Source organism: Telopea speciosissima, chromosome 5 (assembly GCF_018873765.1).
Source record: "Telopea speciosissima isolate NSW1024214 ecotype Mountain lineage chromosome 5, Tspe_v1, whole genome shotgun sequence".
In the NCBI taxonomy this organism is placed as follows: Eukaryota; Viridiplantae; Streptophyta; class Magnoliopsida; order Proteales; family Proteaceae; genus Telopea; species Telopea speciosissima.
In genome coordinates, this window is record NC_057920.1 from 9,318,357 (window position 1) to 9,339,112 (window position 20,756).

Consider the following 20,756-nt stretch of genomic DNA (forward strand, 5'->3'; position numbering starts at 1 on the left):
GTACACCTGGCCTCTAGTAGGACTGCCTCCTTCTAGTAGTACTGCCTCCTATTTAGAGCTACATTACTGGGTCTCTCACCCACAGGTATCCCAACTGTTGAAATACGGATATTCTCCCATAATTGATGGCTACATAGCCTGAAAATTCTATTCTCCAAAATCTGTTTCTATTACAAGGGGGGCTGCCTATTTAATGGAATAGGTCAGCTTACAAAATTAGAAACTTAAGAAATAGTAACTTCTAAAGAAATAGCAACTTCTATAAAAATAGAAACCTAATGAAAATAGAAACTAGGCTTTATAGTTCAGCCAACATGCAAAGAACAAAATTAGAAACTGGTAAAAATTAGAAACTACCTAATATAAACCGAAAATAGAAACTAAACTATGGCAGCATTTATATAGAATCTTCCTCCACTTGATGGGTCCACAAGATCTTCTAAAAATCAATCCCAAACAAGGCAAATTTTGGCTTTGACACTGCTGAACAGTGACGTGAACAGTGTTTTAGTCTTCAACTTGGGTCTTCTAGAAGGATTCCCATCAAGGCAATATGGGCTGTGACAATGTTCACATGAACAGTAATTCTTGTCTCTTCTCTTCTTCATGCTTCAAACTCCATCAGTATCTTTTTAACGAGATTGTTAAGAGATTCATCAGTGGTTATAGTTTTCTTGTAGTTAGTCTTATGCTCTACTTGAACTTAAGATTCTGACATAGTATAATGTGCCCGACTATTAATTGCACAAGTACAATCATTTTAGGGTCCACAAACACTAATCTGCTTTCTTTCTGTGTCAATGGTTTATGGGAATTAATTAGGTCTTCTTCTTCTTCTGTTGTAAGTACAAAATACGGTTGATTGACATCATAGTTCGACAACTCGTCTCGACCAGGTCGAGATCTTGTTGGGACAGTGCTTTGTTTTTTTGGGGAGGAGGTTTCGGAATGATGTTTCGGTGGGCAAATGGTCATAGTTGGCTCCGAATCTTGAACTTATGGCCTGGTTTTCGTTTTTTGACCCTCTTCCCCGCCCTACGAATCAAACATCTCCGGGCATCTAGTTTCAAAGCAAAGAGAGATTGGTTAGTTGCCTTTTGTTCATTCTTACCCCGTGCTAAGGGAAGCTTGTATTAGGGTTAATAAACATATTTCAAATTTCAAATTGAAGAAAAAACCCAATTTGGTGTCTTGGATTTGCACCCTTGGTTGGCAGTAAAGGCCGAACTCTTAATGTAATATTGCCTATTCTACACATTGTTTGAATAATATGAGACATAATTGGCCAGTAAAACAAGTAAATTATGCAATAATGGATGAAGACACATAATATTGAATAATTATTAAGGAAGTAGTTAAATACTTAAAGTTTCTATTGCAAACTCCTCCATGTGAAGTGTTCACAATGCATATTACATAGACACCCAACAATGAACATTACATTAGTCATTGACACCCTACTTTATTCGTCTTCCATGTCCCAACTCTCAACAATACAATCGATCTCTTCATAGTGATGTGGCAGTGTATCCCAATTTTATTGAGTGATAATGTGGCCAAAAAGTTAAGAAACAAGGTTTTCCCCCTTCTCTAGACAAAAAACCCCTTCTTTGTCGAGTCACTTCGAAATTTCGAAGTGTGCTCTCGAGTTGGTGCTTTTTTATACTATGGAATGTAGTAGTTTTCCGAAATTTCGGCGAGACAATACAAAGTACCGAATCTCACCTAAATTTCGGTCGAGATATTTGAGTTAGTGCATATTCTGTGTCTCGTATGTAAACTCGTCTCGAGTAGCTTGAGATTCTTGAGTTTTCCGAGGTGAGTTTTAGAACTATTTAAAAAATGTATGAGAGAAAGAAAAGGGGAGGTGGTTTGAATAAGAATTTTTTTTTTTTTTTTTTTGTTGGGGCGGGGGAACAAAGCTAGCTCTTAATCCCCTTTTCTTTCCAGGTTTCTTTCTCTTGTATTCTTTGTTTTTTCCCTGGTTAGGGGAGGGTGGGCGGGTTGGTTTGGAGTTGCTTTTTGGAAGTGGGTTTGGCTTGCACGTGTGCTGCAAGCAATTGTAGTGTTCCTCACTTGGTTTGTTGTCCCTGGAGTGGTGTGGTTGGGGTATTGGGGTTCTGTTTTGTTTTTCTTTCTTTTCTTAATTTGTGTTGATTTCCTTTCCCCCCCCCCCCCCAAACCCAAAAAAAAGGACAAATAAGTATTGCATTTTAGAATAGAAATTTAGGATAAAAAGTTAGGAAAATGGAAATATTCAAAGTGATAGTTTCAATGACCTTTCAATGACTGAAATGCATACTGTTAGAAACTTTGGATATGTAGCAACCGATGGGAAACTATGGACCATAATATGCAGTATGAGGTGTCCATATTTTTTGACAGTATGCAATTATGCATTCAGTCATTGAAACTATTTTATTAAATATAGAGGTTTATTTCCCTAAAATTTTTTATTTTATTTTTTATTTTCAATGCTTTGAATGAAATATTAAGTTGTTTTTTTATTGTAAAGTCATTGAAACTATTTTATTAAATATAGAGGTTTTTTTCCCTAAAAAATATTGTATGTTAATTTTCAATGCTTTGAATGAAATATTAAGTTGTTTTTTTTTTATTGTAAATTATCAATGGATACACTTATATTAGGAAACATATAAGTTGACGGGAATGTTAGGAAGGTAGGGCCAACAGAATGTAGGGACTGAAATATTAAATGTAAGACCCATACGTTTCTCTTTTAGATTCTAAATTTAATTAATTTTGAGAAATTAAAGTTTTTAAGGAGAAAAACGTGAGAATCAATTTTTTCTCATCAGTACCAAATTCAGTAAACATTCGTAGTTAAATGTGTGGGTTTAAATACGACAAAACTAAAGATCTTAAAAGGTTATTTTAGTCATGAAAATGCTTAAGGAACAAACAAAAAGATATTTCATACACAGGTGACCTGCCACTTGGTACTCAAAGAGGGGAGGGTGGACTGTAGAGGATTGTTGGGTGGGGGTCGTAATATAGTAAGCATGTAAAAGCTGAAGACTCTTGATGAAAATACAAAATAGTACGATATACAGTGTTACAGTGTAAAGTTTTGTCCTTTTCCTTTATAAACTTCTTTCTGTTTATTGTAAGTTTTTTCTTCTTTGTCTATGGTTTCAAGCTTTAGTAGTTTGATTTGCCTTGTAGATATCTCTACTGGCAGCTAGAAATGAGAGGGAAAGCATTCAAATTGCTGTACGCCCCAAAGTTTCTTGGGGCCGTCCTGGTATTGCAGGGATTGTACTAGTTCGCTGTACTGATCTATGCTCTACTTCTGGTGAGAGGTTAGTTTCTTGGGGGTTCATTATTTTTATTTTTGTTATCTCCCTTCATAGAATCGCTGATTGTGTCTATTGGCAGGTTGGTTGTTGGACAATCAGTGATTATGCGGCGTGTGGTTCCAATCTTAGGTGTGCCTGATGCTCTTGTACCCCTTGATCTGCCAGTCAGTCAAATCACCCTATTCCCTGGGTACTGTTCAAGTGATGGTCTGAGAATTCTTGTTGTAGTATTACCATTTAGATGAGTTGAGTTCTACTGAACTGTGTTTTTTTGCTGATACTAATGAAGACAGCTTCTTTATTGCAGAGAAACAACAGCAATTTGGGTTTCAATTGATGTTCCTACTGAACAACCCCCTGGTCAATATGAAGGAGAGTTCTTCATTACAGCTGTGAAGGCAGAAGCAGAGTGATACTCTACTTTAGTTAAATATTAGTTCTATTGTGTACCATGAAGCTGTTAAATTATTTTTTTTGTTAATGGTTTCATAGAATTTTGAAATTTCAAGGTTAACATCTGTTAAGAAGGTCTTTATGCTTCTCTTCATAGTTCATCCATCCACTTATGTATGCTTGGGGTTTTTACTTCTATGCAATCTTTCTACTTGCAGGACTTCGGCACCATTCCTGGCGAAAGACGAGAAACATCAGATATTTGGAGAACTCAAGAACTGTCTTGATGTTGTGGAATCTATAGAACACAAACCCGTGGAAAATGTGGTGGGTTTGGAAACTATTGATTTTTAAACTTATGATTTCTTATTGGACCTTGGGTTTTCTAACTAAGGGAATCTGCTGTCACTCTATTTTTCCAAAGCAATCACCTGCAATCTCTTAAAATTCTCTAAGAGTGTTTTTCAAGCAAAATTTTATCTATGGGAGTGATACTTTGATTTCCCTCCCTTTGCTCTTGTGGAGCAGTTTTTTTAGAGCGAAAAATGTTTGCTTCTCAATCCCAAGAAGACGCATGATTCATTAAGTGAAAGATGCTAACCGAATAGTTAGAGATGCCGCAAGCAAAATGTGTGTATCTTGCCAAATTAAGTATCCCATCTTTTTGAGTGTTGTCTGAGATCTGCTAATCATGTATTCAGGTACTTGGGTATTATTGGTTGCTGAAAGGAGTAATGTTCTTCTTTTTATAGGGTGAAAGATTGAAATCTATAAGTACAGCTTTAAGGAGAGTTATTCTGTCTCCAACATTTACTGATATCTCTTCAGACAATGGGCCAATGGATATGATGGAAGAAGATGCTTTCACAAGCCTTTCAGTGAATTTGAGATTAAGTGTGACTGTTTGGGACTTTGTTCTTCCTCGGACACCGTCACTTCCAGCTGTATTTGGTGTATCTTTTATCGTTAAATTTATTGATTCAAAAGGAATTAAAAACGTTTACTAGGGATGCTGCATAAAGTTATATATTACACAAGTAGATCATTTAACTGAAATTTTGTTAGTTAATGTTTGCAGATAGGTTATTTGAACTAGTAGTTCTACATCTATATGTTTGTGCATCCACATGTGTAATCTGGATTACACAGGCTATTTGGAGTTCATGGGTCATCATGGGAGATAACGAGGTGGCTGATAAGGGAGGGAATTCTGGTTGAAGACTGACTGATCTCTTCCAGTTATGACTTGCAATTGGGAGATAGATTCATGCATGATCCAAAATAGAAAGACTGCTCCTATATCTTTTCCATTCATGAAAAGAATTCCACCTCTATGTGTATAAATGTTCTGTCCATGTATTGTGCCTTCTCGATTGAAGTATTTTTCCTCTGTCAGGGTTTTTTGGTGGTTGCAGTCTTATGAAGATACAGTTGTAATCAACCCATGCCTGGGTCCTACATAAATGAAATGTTAAGTCTCCCCAAACTTCTACAATTAGCTCTGATACCAAAATAACTAACAGCCTTAACAGTTACCTCTGATTCGAAAATAACTAACAGAAATTTTCATAACTTATAAACTATAAATGAATTTCATTATATAGATCAAGACCTGGGTTGATTTACAATGGTATCTTCATAAGACTACTAAATTGTGTAAAAGAAAGGGAAACTCATTGGATAAAGAAATAATATCTCATGAAAAGATACTGACAAGAACAAATTTGTGTTCTTTATGTTGATAGTGAAAGATAGAGGAGCTTTCTTTCTACTTTAGGTCTTGAATGAGTCAATCTCATGATTGCAACTAGTAGAAGACTAGGAAATTCCAGTCAGTCTTCTTGACCCGATGTCCTTTCCATATCAGTGGCAATATTAACAAGGCTGGGCACTATAGTGGTCATGGAAAACAGATGCAGATTTAGGAAGTTTCATTCTCCCATTACTTTTGTCTCCATCTGACAAAATTTGTCCATTAATATGCTGTTGGATGAGGACTATAATTATGCATTATCCCCATTGGTTCCTGTTGATACTGCTTGAATTATTTCTTGTTGGAGGCCACTGTCAGTCTTCTGGATTCTTAGTACATATGCTGTTTCTCAGACACATTATGATGATTATCACTGCATCGATTATCTTATCTCTAAAGATGAATTGTCCAGGATATCTGTCTAAAAAAAGGGCGTACCCTACGAGGCTCCCTCCACTGCAGGATCTGGAGAGGGTCATAATGTATATCTGTCTATTAGTTAAAAAAAGGTGCTTGTGTCTGTTTCTTTAACGAACTTTAAGATATCTGAAACTGTGATCGAGGATCGTTTCGGTGCGAGACATGGTAGTGATGAGTGGTATGAAGCATTGGATGAGCACTTCAAGTGGCTTCTTCAATATAGAATTAGTCCATACTTTTGCAGATGGGGTGATGGCATGCGTGTCTTGGCATACACCTGCCCATGGCCTGGTGAGTAGGTGAAAGAGTTCTACTTTAAGATGGTTGACTTTCACACTACTTTATTGATATAATGATAGGCATTGGTTTTTCTGCTCATTAGAAGCTTCTGATAATAATGTGAACTCATGCTGCCTTAGACATTATTGTTCTGGACTGTCTACATACGTATTCAGTTGTATTCTCTTTTTGCCATAATTTTTTTTTTGGTGCTTCTGTAGCTGATCACCCAAAAGCAGAAGAATATTATTCGGACCCAAGATTAGCAGCATATGCGGTGCCATATGCTCCAGTACTATCTGGGTATGCAATTACATGCACACACAATACTGTATGATATTTATTTTTATGAATCTTGATGAGCTACCATCGGTTTGTTGACATGTAACAGTAGTGATTCAGCAAAGGATGTCTTGAGGAAGGAAGTCGATATCTTGAAGACAAAAACTCACTGGAAGAAAGCTTATTTCTACCTGTGGGACGAGGTATGAGCATGCTGTAGCACATTGCCCCCTAAAGGGTTCTTTTTATGTTGTATCCATGACCTTGTGCTTGTGACCACAATACCTGGGAGAAGTTTCTGTGGCTTCTTGGTTTGATTGACAATTAATGTTACCCAGAAAATTGAACCAATGTACTGTTTTTTTTGGTGATTCTTTCTGATTGTACCTTTTTGATACTTTTTACTTCATTGCTATAGCATGTAAAAAATAAAAAAGAGGGGGGAGGGGGGAGGGGGGGGGGGAGGGACTATGCAAAACCTTCCAACTCTAAATCTGTCATTTTATGTTTTTCTTGATGATCTAACTTGTACAACTTTCTTCAGCCATTGAACCTGGATAATTATAATTCTGTACGCAACTTGTCAAATGAGATACGGACGTATGCTCCTGATGCCCGTGTTTTAACTACTTATTACTCTGGTAAGAATCTTCTACCATATGTGTCTAACTATAAGCACCAGTACCCTCCCCCTTTCTTTTGAACTTCAAACCTCTCTTTGGCTGACTGAAATTTATTGAACCCTTAGGATCCTTGCACATATAGCATCCATGTGATGCATGTGCAAGGGGTTTTGAAGCATGAATTCTATTTACCATCTTTTGATTTGCATAACCAAAAGGCTAGCTTGGTTGCATGATAAGTATACTGGCATTTATTGTCAAATTAATGTAGATAGTTTGTAAAAAAGGCTTAGTTGGGAGCATAGTACTATATCTCGCGATATATCGGTATCTCGGGCCTACCGAGATATCCGAAATATCCGAAATTTGGCGAAATTTCGCCGAAATATTGCATTTTTTCTGCAATATTTCGGGAGTCCATCTCGGTGGGTATTTGGCCATATCTAGGCCTGATACTTCATGGACACCCTTATTTAAGCTAAATAAACACATTTAAACCTTCATATTGCAAAAAAAATGAACTCAAACTGGTGTTTTGGGTTTGCACCTTTGATTGACTGTATATGTTCGGACCCTGTTGTATAAAATAGTTAAATACATATTGTTTAAGTACTAAAAGACATAATAAGAAATTTAAACAAAGTAATGAAACAAAAATAAAGTCAAATGTAGCCTTTAGTTTAAACTCATAAAGTCATAAGTGCATAAGTCATAATTCATAAACTTCATAATAGTCAATAGTTCAATACTCAATACACAGTATTTCTACGAAATTTACCGAAATGTACCGAAATATACTACTCAATACACAGTATTTCTACGAAATATACCGAAATTTCGCCGAAATTTGAACTTTTTTCATTTCGGAAGCCCATCTCGTCTCGGTAGTGTCGAAATTACCGAAATATACCGAAATTTCGGCGATATTTCGTGAAATTTTGTACCATGGTTGGGACAAGGTTTAGTTGTTGTTGACTTCTTGTTGTGTTTGTAAAAAATGTTTGCCTTTCGTAGACTTCACAAAAGCCATACTAGTTGCATCCGTGAGTTTCCTTTACTAAATCAAGAGCACTGACTTCCAATCTTGCTCTTGGGCAATGGCACCTAGGATTTTAGGAATTTGTGTTATTTGGGGAAATAATGTCTTTTAGTTTATTTTATTCTCTTTATTTTAGAAGTTAGCTACGTAGGGTATTTAGTTTCCCAATTGTTCTTAGTTTCCTTATTTGAATTAGTTTCCTAGTTAGAAAGTTAGTCTTTATTTTTAGGATTCTTTTATTTCTCTTTATATATGGTGTAACTCCCCATCATTGAATAGATTTGAAGAACGAATTGAGTTTATTGTTTGATTAGCCTAAGGGTTGTGTGCGTGTGCACACTTCTCCCCCCCCCCCCCCCTTTCTTATGCGATTTCTCCTCTCTCCCCCTGCAACTCTGACTTTTCCCAGCTTCCTCTCTCCTCTGAACCGGCCCTCCCCTAATTAGGTGCCAACGTTGCATGCTCTTTCTGGATTGACTGGATATGTTGTCTCTCACTATAAGTTTAGTTGAGGCTTTATTTTTGTTTATTTTTTGATTGTTTACTTTTTGGGTTTTTAGGTGTGTACCTTAGTTGTGGGATGTTTCCTGTTTAGCAATGATCTGATACTGGAGTTACTTTTTCTGGTATGCTCAGACGGGTCTCTTCTTCCATGTAGGGCCAAGTGATGCACCTCTTGCACCTACTGCTTTTGAGGCTTTTGTAAAAGTTCCAAGTTTCCTGCGGCCACATACTCAAATATATTGCACAAGGTACTTTTTTTGCCATTTTCACAATTCTATTTGTTAGCGATTCTTGTTTTCTTTAAGAGAGATACATTAATTTGAATTTGATTTTGTACGCTCTTGTTGCAAGGGAATTTGGAATTGAAATTTGAGGAAAATAAATGGAAGAAAGCTTTTTGTTGTTATGCACTATTATTTATTTCTTTGATTATCAGACTACCTGCTTGATTATATCTAAGCGCTTCCAATTGTTCATTTCTATGCACTGCTTGATTATCTTTTTCCCACTGTTCTAAGCATTGTTGGTTGGCGATTGAGATGGTGGTCAAATTGTTCAGATCACTTACAGCCAGCAGCCTGGCTTCCGGACAACTGATGATTGTTGTTGCTGCTTTGTCTCTTTTAGTGTTTCCCCCCATTTTTTGTGTGGTCAGAACAGGAGTTAGACCGTTAAAACGTTTGGACTATCAGTTGGCAGGCCTTGATTTGTGGCTGTTTTGCTTTTACAAATATTGTTTTTGGTTGAATTTCCATCTCATGAAAGCTATGCAGATACAATAGTGGTGAATAAATATCTTCTTGAGACGGTGAATTAAAGAATTGCTTACTCTCTGATCCTCATGCCCCCATATTGCTACGCTGTTTGAGCTAAATACCGAAATTTCGCCAAAACAGTATATTTTTCCTTGAGTTTCGCACAGCCGAAATGTCCGAAATTTCGTCGAAACAGTGCTGATTTTGGGTTTCGCCTCCTGGTTTGTCTCGGACGTATCGAAATTTACGTAATTTTGGCGAGTTTTTGAACTATGTTTGGGACAGGTCTTCCCAAAAGATGGATACTCTATTAATCAATCCCTCCTTCCCTAACCTGTTCTGTAGGGTTAAATTTAGTTGCAAACTCTGGTAGATCTTTATCGTCATTTTTTCCTTGGAAGAGGAAGGAACTATATTTATATCAATAAAAATTAAAACTACCTGTTGTGGGGGAGGAGGGGGAGGGGGGGAAGCAAGGGTGAAACCCCCCTGTTTACACCTGGGATATCTACGTGACCTGAGTTCCCTACTATATATTGCTGAATCTCATTGGGTGCATCATCCATATTGTAGCAAACCCTACCAATGCTACCCTGAAATTTCGATAGGAGACTGCCAGCCGATTGGCTTCTTTGTGAACAAACTTGACCAACCAATCCTGTAACAGAGCAAGCTTTCTACCAATCTCACTAAGGACGAACCAAGTCTGCCAAAGAGCCTGCTTTCTTCCTGTTATGTATTCAACCCAGTTTCTTGAATCTGATTGTGTGGCGATCCTTATAATCTCTACTTGAAGTCTCTTCTAGGCCATCCTAAATTGCTTCCAACTCATTGGGAAAAACTGAAAGGGAATGGGGGGGGGGGGGGGAATCCCACCCCTGTTGATGTTTCTGCGTGCACTCCCATTGGCCCCCACGCTGGCAAAAGAGCCATGCTCCCGGACAGAAAACTCTTTCTCTCTCTCTCTCTCTCTCTCTCTCTCTATATATATATATATATATATATACAACTACAGAAGGGTAAATACTCTGTTTATTTCTTAGTTATAAAGTTTTTCCTTTTCATAAAAAAAAAAAAACAACTACCGGAGGTTGCCTAGACTGTCTAACTGCCCAACCCCTTGATAGCTCATCAGCCAAGGAACGGGCTGATCTCATCAGTATGTTGTGCAACTTCAGCATATTTAATGATATTTTACCTAGAAGAACCTACTGAAACTGACACAGATAAAACACGGATGGGCTTATTTTAGTGGAAATATACCACTTTACTGGGCCTAAAATATGGGTTGAAGGTAGGAATACGGGATTTACTTTCTTAGTGCAGTTTGGGTTGTTTATTTATTATGTTATTATTGTTATTTCCTGGTTTGTTCAGGATGGATAAGTTTTGTATGAATAGAACTCCTATTCTTACTTTGGATGGAGTTTTAATCATGTGGGACACCTATTCTGACTTCCAACTAATTAGATAAGAAAGAGTTTTAGTCATGTGGGACACCTATTCCTACATTGGAAAGTTTCCTATTTCTTTCTTATTTCAGTTTCTATATAAGTATTGTAAGGTTTCATAAGCCCCCATGGTTTTTACAAGTTGAATAAAATTGGCTTTGCCTCCATATGTTCTGTGAGATTCAAATACTGCTGTGGGATGCAGTGCAACCCTTGGTGAGATGATAATGATGCAGGTGCACTACCTTGGACTGACCCAAACCCGTTTGGAAACCCAGACCGAGAACCAGGTCCAAATACGGATTTTATTCTAGTAGGATTTTAGGAAGTTTATTTTATTTGGGAAAGTATTATGTAATCTTTTAATTTGTGTAGGATACGTAAGAGATAGATAGCAAATTATTTCAGTTTCAGTTTTAGAATCTAACCAGTAGCCGTTGAATCATTGGTTTTTATCTTTGTTTTTCCCCTTTAAATACTTGCATTGTAACCAACGTGAGAATAGATTGAATAGAATGGAATAGTTCAGTTATGGTTGGAGTAGCCTGCGGGCTGTGTGCGTCTGTGTGAGCTCTCAACCCCCCCCCTCTCTTCTTGTGCGATTTCTTCTCTCCCTCTGCAACTCTAATTTCTTCCCAAATTCCCCTTCTCCCCCAATCCAGCCCACCACCAATTTGGTATCGGAGCCGAAGGATCCGTCTCCTTCCCCATCAACCTCTTTCATTCCCTTCGTTGCCAATCTCTCTCACCTCTTCTTCTTCCCTAATCTCTTTTTCCCGTTGTTGTTCTGCAGTATCTACCAGCAGTTTATAAAAAAAGAAAAAAGAAAAAAAGCGACACTGTTTAGAACAGAGCAGTCAACACACAACACCTCCCCTTGCATTATCACCCGCCAGCCCTATCCCTTCGCTGAAACCCTACCCTAACCCCTTCCTTTGATTCTAGTAACCAGCCTCATCCCGTCAATTCCCATAAAAAACCCCTCCCTCTGATTCCCACAGGTAACCTTCTTGGTTACCGCCCCCCCCCCCCCCTCAAAAAAAAAAAAAAAAAAGAAGAACCACAGTAAACCCCAACCCACCATCTCCCCTTCCCCTCTTAGGACTTCATCGAGTGAAAAAAGAAAAAGAGAAGAAGATAGAAGAAGAGAAGCAAAAAAAAAAGAAGAGGAAGAATCATACCTGGTTTCCAACGTCGCAGTTCCCTTCTCACTCTCCGGAAGTCGAAGGTGACCCAACTTCTCACAGTGACCGCTGGTTCGCACTCCTAATCGAAGTTGAAGTCCCTGCTGGCCTCCTAAGTTTCTTCTCTGGTTTTCCAGAGGCAGCAGACTCCCAGTCGAAGTCGTCTGCCCCTCTATTACGTTTAGTGCCCTTTTCCACCCCATTATTCCCATAGTGCCCTCCCCCTTACGTCCTATTTTCTTTTAAGTTTTTAAGTTTTTTTTTTCCTTTTTCCAGAATTACCCCCTCTACCCATATTCTTAATTGTCCCTTTTTTTTTATTAACTTTCAAGTTGTCCTCCAACCCATTTGTTACCTTGTTTTTCTTATTTAAACTTCCCATAACTACAATTCTACCATTAATGTCATAAATTTCTATTTATTTACTGTTTGCCATTATTCCCTCGATTTGAGCATCCTCTTATTTGTGGGCCCATAGAAATTCCACTTACAAGTCTGGTTGTGGATTCTTTTGTGTTCAAGTTTAGAGTTTGATTGCCCAATGGAAAGCTTGCTATGTTGTTTATTGATGAAGGGCAAAACAACAATTTTGTCTCGCAATCTGTGGTAGAAATGTTATCAAAGAACGACCAGATCATTATTCACTCTGAGGGTTATGTATTTGTTGAATTCTCAGTTTCTTATTATTGGACTGTTCATATTTTGAAGTGTTTGATTCTCCTCGGCGCATTATTAAATTGGGTTGAGAATGGTTGGAAGACCGAAAAGGCATCGTTGATCGTGACGGAAACTTGTGCATCCTACATCCTTTTTACATGCGCTCGTGAGCTTTTAATTCTTCCATTCTCACGAGTTTTTTCTCAACACTAGGGAATTGATGCAAGTGCACTACCTTGAACCATCCCAAACCTATTTGGAAACCCATACCGAGAACCGGGTCCAGGTAAGATGCTTGGTCCATATCTTTTTTTTTATTCCTCCGTTCTTCTAGTCTGTTTATCATTTATTCAAGTTAGTAGTTTCTGGTTTTCTGTCCAGTTCTTATTCATATTCTAGTTGCTGGAATTTTGTCTCTCAGTGATTACATCTTAGTTTACAAATCAAGCTCTAGAATTAGCAGTCAGATTTCATTCTAGACATTCTCGTGGTTGCAAAATCCAAGGTTAAAGTATCAATATCGTGTATCGTATTGGTGGGATTATTTTGTTAACAGGAATAAAACTAGAGCTGAATGCTTGGATGATCAAAGACTGATCCCAAGCTGTATATTTATAATAAAGAATAAAACATTACATGGACAGAATTGCCCCATCATAGCTGACTCTAATAATGAGTCGGCTGTACATAGTAAAGAGAATAATAAAAAGGGAAAAAGTCCAGAATACCCCCATGGTATTCTGGCCCATACAATCCAACATATTTTAAGAGACGTATCATATTGTATCAGAGTTACAAATCACACACACTACAGAGTCACATGGAAATGGTCAAGATACGCATAGAAATACACTTTTGGAGCAAAAACAATATAAATAAGCAATACTGCTGTTTGTTTCCTTGATTCAACCAATGTGCAGTTTGTTTCCTTGATTTGATTCGTTTTTCAGCAAGGAATCAAAACCCCAAGCATGAAATTTGAAAGATGTCACAAAATTGAAGTTTTGGGTGAAAACTTGCTAGTCCAGGTGCTGTTGATGCTTTCTGGTTTATGGAATCACGATTCTGAAGTCACATGTGCCTTTTAATGTGCGTATCGCAATGTATTGCACCGTATCGGCCTATACAATGCGATCATGGTTCAAGGTCTCGGTTTGGACCGGGTTTTGGCCAGGTAGAAAATCGAGTTGGGCCGAGATCTCGGCGAGTTGGTGCATTTTTTTTTTTTGGTTGAGCTCGTTGCTTGGTTTTGGTGGGTTTTTGACCTAGTAATTAGGTCATGAATCTTCGTATACAACCTATTTTAGGCCATTTAAACATAGTGGCACTATCAAATTTTGAAAAATCAAAGTCCAAATAGGAGTTTGACTTCGGACCCTAGGTTGGTAGGCTACAACGTACACACACTCTCTAATAAGCCCTATTCTACACATAATTTAGTAGTAGAAAGCATACACTTAATCTAAAACAACTTAAGTAAGCATTAGGAATGTAAATACATCAATCTTCTTTAAATCACTGCAATCTTGTTTTAGATCGATGTTTCCACAAGTTTCTTGGAGTAATCCGGCGATTTTCCGTCAAAAAAATGGGAAGAGAGATCAATTTTTTGGAAGTCCACAGCTTTTCCCACCGAAATTACCGAGACCTATTGAAATCTCGACTGATCTCAGTTGAGATACGGGCCTTTTATAACTAGGTTTGGTCTGGTTTCGGTCAAACTGAGATCTCGAACCAAGATCCCGACCGAGACACGAAATCTAGGTCGATTTGATGTCTTTTTTTATTTATTATTTATTTCGTATAAGGTTTCGTCTCAGACCTTAAAAAAAACGAGATATTACCGAGACCTCGTTCCATGAATGTGATACGTACCGATACTTAATTTTTTTTCAACCCCTAAATCAATCGTATCGGTATGTATCGATTGTATAGTATCATATCGCGTCGTATCGGCCGATACAATGCGATACTGTCAATACCATATTTTTTTTTTTTAAAAGAGAGATATCTCATTGTATTGTATTAATACTCTGCAATACCGATACGTATCGGCCGAGATGAGACGGTGCGATACTTTAAACATTGGGTTTACTTGGGTAGGGAACTCATTTGGGGGAGTTGGTTATAAGAATATTCCCTTTGTGGATCTAAATTTAAATTTAAATTTGCTTTTTTCCTGCAGATGTTGGTATTATTGGAGGAAATAGACTGGTTTTGATGCATATGGTCCAAATGTTAGGAGATTTAGGTAATGATTTATGTGGGATCAGTGGTTCAATTAATACGATTGTGTTACTTGGTCTGATGGATATAGATAGATATTGAGGAAAACGTGGGTACTTTAGGGGCCCTGCCTTGAAATATCAAAGAGTTACTATACTCTAAATGGCTGTCTTTTGGTTCTATCTATGTCAAAGTGGGGGGGAGCTCTAGTAGGAGAGTTTAATGTACCCTCTGCCTTCATCATGTTGTGTTCCAATGTCAACAGTCCTTCAGAATTTTCCTTCTGTACGTCAGAATTCCAAGAATGATAATATTACTGTTGCTCTTGAGTTGCAAGATCCTGGAGATGTGAATGTTCAACCACCACCATTGGTCGTCCATGATTGTTTGGATGAAATGGTCAGGTATTTGGAATCTGTTGAAGGTGGTAGTGAAGTTTGACCTATTGAGAAAGTGATTCAAGATGCTGTAGAGGTGAGTGATCTTTCTAATTTTGTTTTTCCTGTTTGAGACAACTATATGCACAAAGTTTTTCAGAGTATATAATATTATAATTAAAAAATCAGAAGCAAACAGAAATTCCAAAGAAGAAAACTCCCACTAGGCAGTCCAAGGAATCTATCCCAAGGAGAGGGAAAGAAAGAACACTTGGCAGGAGGTGAGAAAGCTGTTGGATTAGGGAGGAAATCTTTCCTCGTGGAATTGAGGAAATTGTTGCTTCAAGGTGCAATTTGCTCTAGTAGCTTAGGTAGGTGCAATTCCCCCACCACCCCACCCCACCCCAAAAAAAAAAAAAAAAAAGTTGTCTTTGGAGAGGGGTGGGGGGTAACGTGGTTTGTTCATCTTGTGATTATCTTCTGTCCAGTTCTGTCCTTTTTTTATTTTATTTTATTTTTTTTTTTTTGAGGGAGAGGGCTATGCTTGTACATCTCAGGTTATTTTCATTCTATTTCTTGAATGGTTTCGGTTAAACTTGTAAATTCTCTCTTATTGATAAATCTTTCTACTTTACTTATCCCAAAAAAAAAAATCACCCCTCTTTCAAGAATTTTTTGTGAAGAACTTTCCTTGCTTGAGGAAGCCCTGGGAGTTGCATTTTTTAATATCTTATACTTTTCTTTAATGAATGCGTCAGTTTTTTGAATATTTATTATATCTGAGATGGTTTTTGTTTGTTCGCCTTATTAGATGCATCTTTTTAAGTTAGTCTTGCTTGGGAAGTCAATTCTCTCACTTGGGGAGAGGCTAATATGCTAAAACTAAAATACTAGCTAAAACAGTCATCTGCCTCTACAACAAGATGATATACTCCTTTTCCCTTTGCAGTGAGTGGGTTTTTGGTAACCGAGAGGACTTGGCCAAAGATATCATTGCCGAATTACAACCAGAGATTGGTGAGGTAAACTTTCTTTGAAATATTTTGCCCTTTATCCCTGTTCTTTTCACAAATGCTGTGTTTTGCTTTTTTTTATCCTAGGGTATTTATTTACGCACATATTTTCATGTCAGGCTCTTGACATTTTCCCTCCTGTAAGTGAGAAACAGTAGAAAGCACCTACCCTGGCTTCTTAAATACTGTTAGTTGAACCAGGGCATATGCCCAACTTCGAGTCTTGAGGGTGGCCACTTTACGCAAATTTGCCAAAGGTTAGGACTGACTCAAGAACTCACCCCTCCAAGGACCCCTGCATTGGCAGGACTAGCACTAGGTAATGGCCATTTCATGCAGTGGCACTGGAGTGGTTGGACCAACAAAACCGGGTTTGGAAACCCAAGCCCAGTAGGATCCGGTCCAACCCGGGATTTTGTTCTAATAAATTCTGGTAGTAGTTTATTTACTTGATTTATCTTGTAATATATTGTTTTACTTTGGGCAGTCTTATTGGTAGAGTTCCGTTTTATTTTAGTTTTAGACATGGAGTAGATAGACTTTGGCTGAGTCACCTACTTGGTCAAATGTCTTCTGAACACTATCCAGATGTACTTAGGCTGTGGATTTCCTCATCAACCATCGTCTACCTATTTCAGGTTTCATGGAAAAGATCACCCAGGTCATCATTGTTGAGTTCTCCGTCTCCTTTTTCTGGTATGTAGGGTTTCATGGAAAAGATCACCCAGGTCATCATTGTTGAGTTCTCCTTCTCCTTTTTCTGGTATGTAGGATAAGTGGGACTTAGAGCCTTGAAGCCTTGATTTCTTCATTATGTATCCCAACTTTCCACGGCTTCTCAAAGATAATTTCAGAGTAAGCACAGACTAGATACTTGTTATCCAACTTAACAAAAGATATCTAGGTGTTTTCTCTCTGGAGCAAACAAGCTGGGGTTAACATAACTTGTACCACCAGATGAAGATTTCATTGGTCCACTGATTTCAGACATTGTCTATGAGTACACGACGGGAGCTGGCTAGTCAGTTAGATACCCTAACCAGTTGGGGAGTTCACACTCAACCCAATCTTTTTCCCAACAATAGAATACTTAAGTACAGATAACAAAATGTACCATAAACATAGAGAACTTACTACCTGATAAAAATTTCCATGTAGAAATAAAAACTGCTACACTTTTCAATCTTCAAACATCATTGCTTGGCAAATAGATTGTAATGAAGTACAAATAGAAGGTTAAATTCTGAATTCGAGTTTCAGTAACTCCTGGAAAGAAGAAGGAAGAGAATAGAACTTTTATTCATTTTCATGCTTTCATCGAATACAATCTCCCTATTTATGACTCACTACTAACAATCAAGAATTCTAGAAGCTTTTCTAACAATATCCCACCCACTAACTCACTTACAGAATCCCAGCTGGAACCCACTAACTTGCTAAGCCATATTGTAATCTCTTGTCCAGTTCGGCTCTCTCCTTGATCTGGCGCTTCTTCTTATTTGCTGAGCTGGCTGAAGATGTCCACCTTGTCCATTTGGAATAGCAGTATCAACATCTTCATTGGTAGAAACAGAATCTGGTATCAACTCACTGCTAAGGGTATCATTAATGAGCCGATCATTCAATGGAATAGGCTGGTTCATTACATAGAATCATCTAATAACCAATATAACATTCTCCAAGCATGAAAAACAGAAAAATTTCACGATTCTTGCAGTAGAAAATGTCACAGGATATTGAGGTTGCAGAGGCAGAGGGAGAGATGAGCTTGTTCCCAGAGCTGCCCTACTCTTTTCGGGTGAGCTTCTCTCTATTGATCTGTGCTTTGCACCTCCAAATCCCACTAACATCTTCTCCTACGGTGAACTTTAGATCCTCATTTTTGAATCTTACATGTTACTCTCTTCTCCGGAACCTTATGTTCCATTAGGCTTCTAGAGTGAAGGGGAACAAAAGCAGCTTCCCAAGTCGACTCTCAAACCTGTTGTCCTGAAGCTCTGATACCAAGTTACAGTTGCTGTCGGTTGGGTTGAACCAGAACTAGAAGAGAGGAGGAGGAGAAGAGTAGAGAGGAGAGAAGAAAAGAGTTCGGGAGAATGAGTTAGAGGAGTATCAACCCCACTCAATTCTATGTTATCTCTAAATTTTGAAGTTACAAGCATGCCCTTACATATCAGAAATCAGAATGTATGCTTAGAGTACCCATATTACATGATAGTCCCATCATACCCTTACAACAGTATTCCAACAGAATGACTCTTTTCAATTCGCATGTAATATTGCGGGACAGAAAATTAGTAACAGGGTTTTCTTTGCATATTTACGTTGCTAGTTCTAAACTTGTGCATGGGGACATCAGATTTTAAAATTGTGAATTTAAGAAAGAAAAAGTACATATATATATGTTTATGTTATGCTTGTTTTTGTGTGTCCTACAGATCTTTTTATCCGATCTTCAGTTCAATCAACTTGCTTAGGATTATGTGTTGAGTGTGCCCTCATGTGAATGGTTTCAGACATTGGGATCTGTGGGGATAGATGGCCAGTGTGTCTGTTAAGTGGATTCCTAACCATTGTTGGAAATCCACTGCTTTTGTTATTTAAAAATGGTTGCTTTTTTATTTGATTATGCATGGTATTGAGATACGTATTGATTGGTGTTCTGATTGAAGTCAGCATGCCTTTCAAATGGTACTACTCTTTCTTCCCCAACTGTTGTTCATCTCTTAGGTACAACAGTTACCTGCTTTTTGATACATTTTGCTTGTTGCAAGTGTAAATGCATGCATCTTCACGCTTGCATTTTCTAAATCTGTGCAAGCGTGTACGATGTACATATCTGAGGGAAGTGAGTTTCTTTCCTACAGGAATGGTGGACATACGTGTGCATGGGCCCATCCGATCCCCAACCTAACTGGCATCTTGGGATGCGGGGTACACAACACCGTGCAGTAATGTGGCGAGTATGGAAAGAGGGTGGCACAGGGTTCCTCTATTGGGGTGCCAATTGTTACGAGAAGGCAACGGTTCCTAGTGCAGAGGTATATGCTTGGCTTCCCTCCTAATATATCTCTGATTAGTAATTTATTAAAAGAAGAGCCTATAAGTATATAAATCAACCTTAAGGAACTGCCTCATCTCCACTAAAAATTGTCTGATGCAGATACGATTCAGACGTGGCCTTCCCCCAGGTGATGGCGTCTTGTTTTATCCTGGTGAAGTATTTTCTTCTTCACACGAACCGGTTGCTTCAGTTAGGCTAGAGCGCATTCTTAGTGGCTTACAGGTACTCCTTAGCAGTTCCCAGTAGGCTGGGCACATTGTCAATTTTATACGAAAGAAAAGCCAATTTATTACATTTTATGTAGGACTGAATTTTCCTTCACCCATGTTGAAGAGAGAGATCTTAATCTAAGGGATCTGACCCTTCGATTGGTGGGAATTAATGATGAGATTCACTGTTCTAGGAGTTCGTTATTAGCATCGAATCACCTTGGATGAAGAGATTTTCTTTTCACCTTGTAACGAAAACCTCTTCTTTCGCCTACTTCCCTTGATGGTTCTTACTTTTTAGCAAGGGAAAAGATGCAAGAAATGTTCTATATTTTACTGTTTCTCTGTGCTGTGTAGGACATCGAGTACCTAAAGCTGTATGCTTCAATATATGGTAGAGATGAGGGGCTCGCCCTTTTGGAGAAGACTGGTGTATATCTGGGTCCTGAACGATACACACTTGAGCATACGCCTATTGATATGATGCGGGGTGAGATATTTTGCACATGCCGGTCCTGAACATAGATACTCTGCACATGCAGGTCCTGAATTTAAGTTTTTGAGTAAAAATGATTATCTGTTCTCTTTTATAGTGTTATATTTTTTCCTTTATTTTTTAATGGAATTTTTGTATACCATTAGATGTTTCTTTTGTAAACAGTTAGCTGAAAGCCTAAATTAGAAACAGAAATCAATTAAGATATGGAATCTAACAGTAAATGCTCTCTAAGAAACGACTCTAAGATGAAGTCTCAATGCCCAAGATTTTTATCTTTTGACCCTAACAGGATCCAATGCGGAACTCCCATCTGCAGATCTTAATACTTGCACCGTCCAAATTGGTTATATCCTGAAACTCTATATCTGATGATATTCCCAACTCATCTATTCCATCCAAGGTCACCATGACAATTTCCTCCCATAATACCCTGTTGTCTATTCTGTGTGCTGCTATCTTCTTTTTCTGGAAGAATTTTTCAAAATTACCTCTGGCAGAGTTTATTGCCTACTGTTTGATCGTCGTATATTTTCTTCAGTAATGCCTGAAACGTGAGAAAAAGTTCTTGGAAAGCAATTTCATTTCGTTGCTAGTCGGAAATAAGTCTTGGAATCTGAAAATTCTTGTTCATTCTACACAATTACTGTGAAAAAGGGATACCATCAAAAGAGCATTGGCCTTAGAAGTGCCTGAAGAAATAGTTGATAT

General features: G+C 38.0%; 1 protein-coding gene across 3 annotated transcripts in view; it reads left to right on the plus strand.

Annotated features, from left to right (window-relative positions):
- LOC122662397 overlaps nucleotides 1-20,289 on the plus strand; it is a 34,293-nt gene extending 14,004 nt beyond the window's left edge. For 2 of the 3 annotated variants that reach the window (XM_043858018.1, XM_043858019.1), the window contains exons 3-16: nucleotides 3,187-3,323; nucleotides 3,400-3,510; nucleotides 3,628-3,729; nucleotides 3,932-4,040; nucleotides 4,466-4,666; nucleotides 6,009-6,177; nucleotides 6,387-6,468; nucleotides 6,557-6,650; nucleotides 6,992-7,088; nucleotides 8,768-8,861; nucleotides 16,213-16,285; nucleotides 19,144-19,317; nucleotides 19,440-19,562; nucleotides 19,907-20,289. In XM_043858018.1, the coding sequence (XP_043713953.1) occupies nucleotides 3,187-3,323; nucleotides 3,400-3,510; nucleotides 3,628-3,729; nucleotides 3,932-4,040; nucleotides 4,466-4,666; nucleotides 6,009-6,177; nucleotides 6,387-6,468; nucleotides 6,557-6,650; nucleotides 6,992-7,088; nucleotides 8,768-8,861; nucleotides 16,213-16,285; nucleotides 19,144-19,317; nucleotides 19,440-19,562; nucleotides 19,907-20,068 (1,728 nt within the window). In that variant the 3' untranslated portion in view covers nucleotides 20,069-20,289. The remainder of the gene's footprint in view (nucleotides 1-3,186; nucleotides 3,324-3,399; nucleotides 3,511-3,627; nucleotides 3,730-3,931; nucleotides 4,041-4,465; nucleotides 4,667-6,008; nucleotides 6,178-6,386; nucleotides 6,469-6,556; nucleotides 6,651-6,991; nucleotides 7,089-8,767; nucleotides 8,862-16,212; nucleotides 16,286-19,143; nucleotides 19,318-19,439; nucleotides 19,563-19,906) is intronic. The other variant, XM_043858020.1, reaches the window with a different exon arrangement.
- The last annotated feature ends 467 nt before the right edge of the window (nucleotides 20,290-20,756 follow it).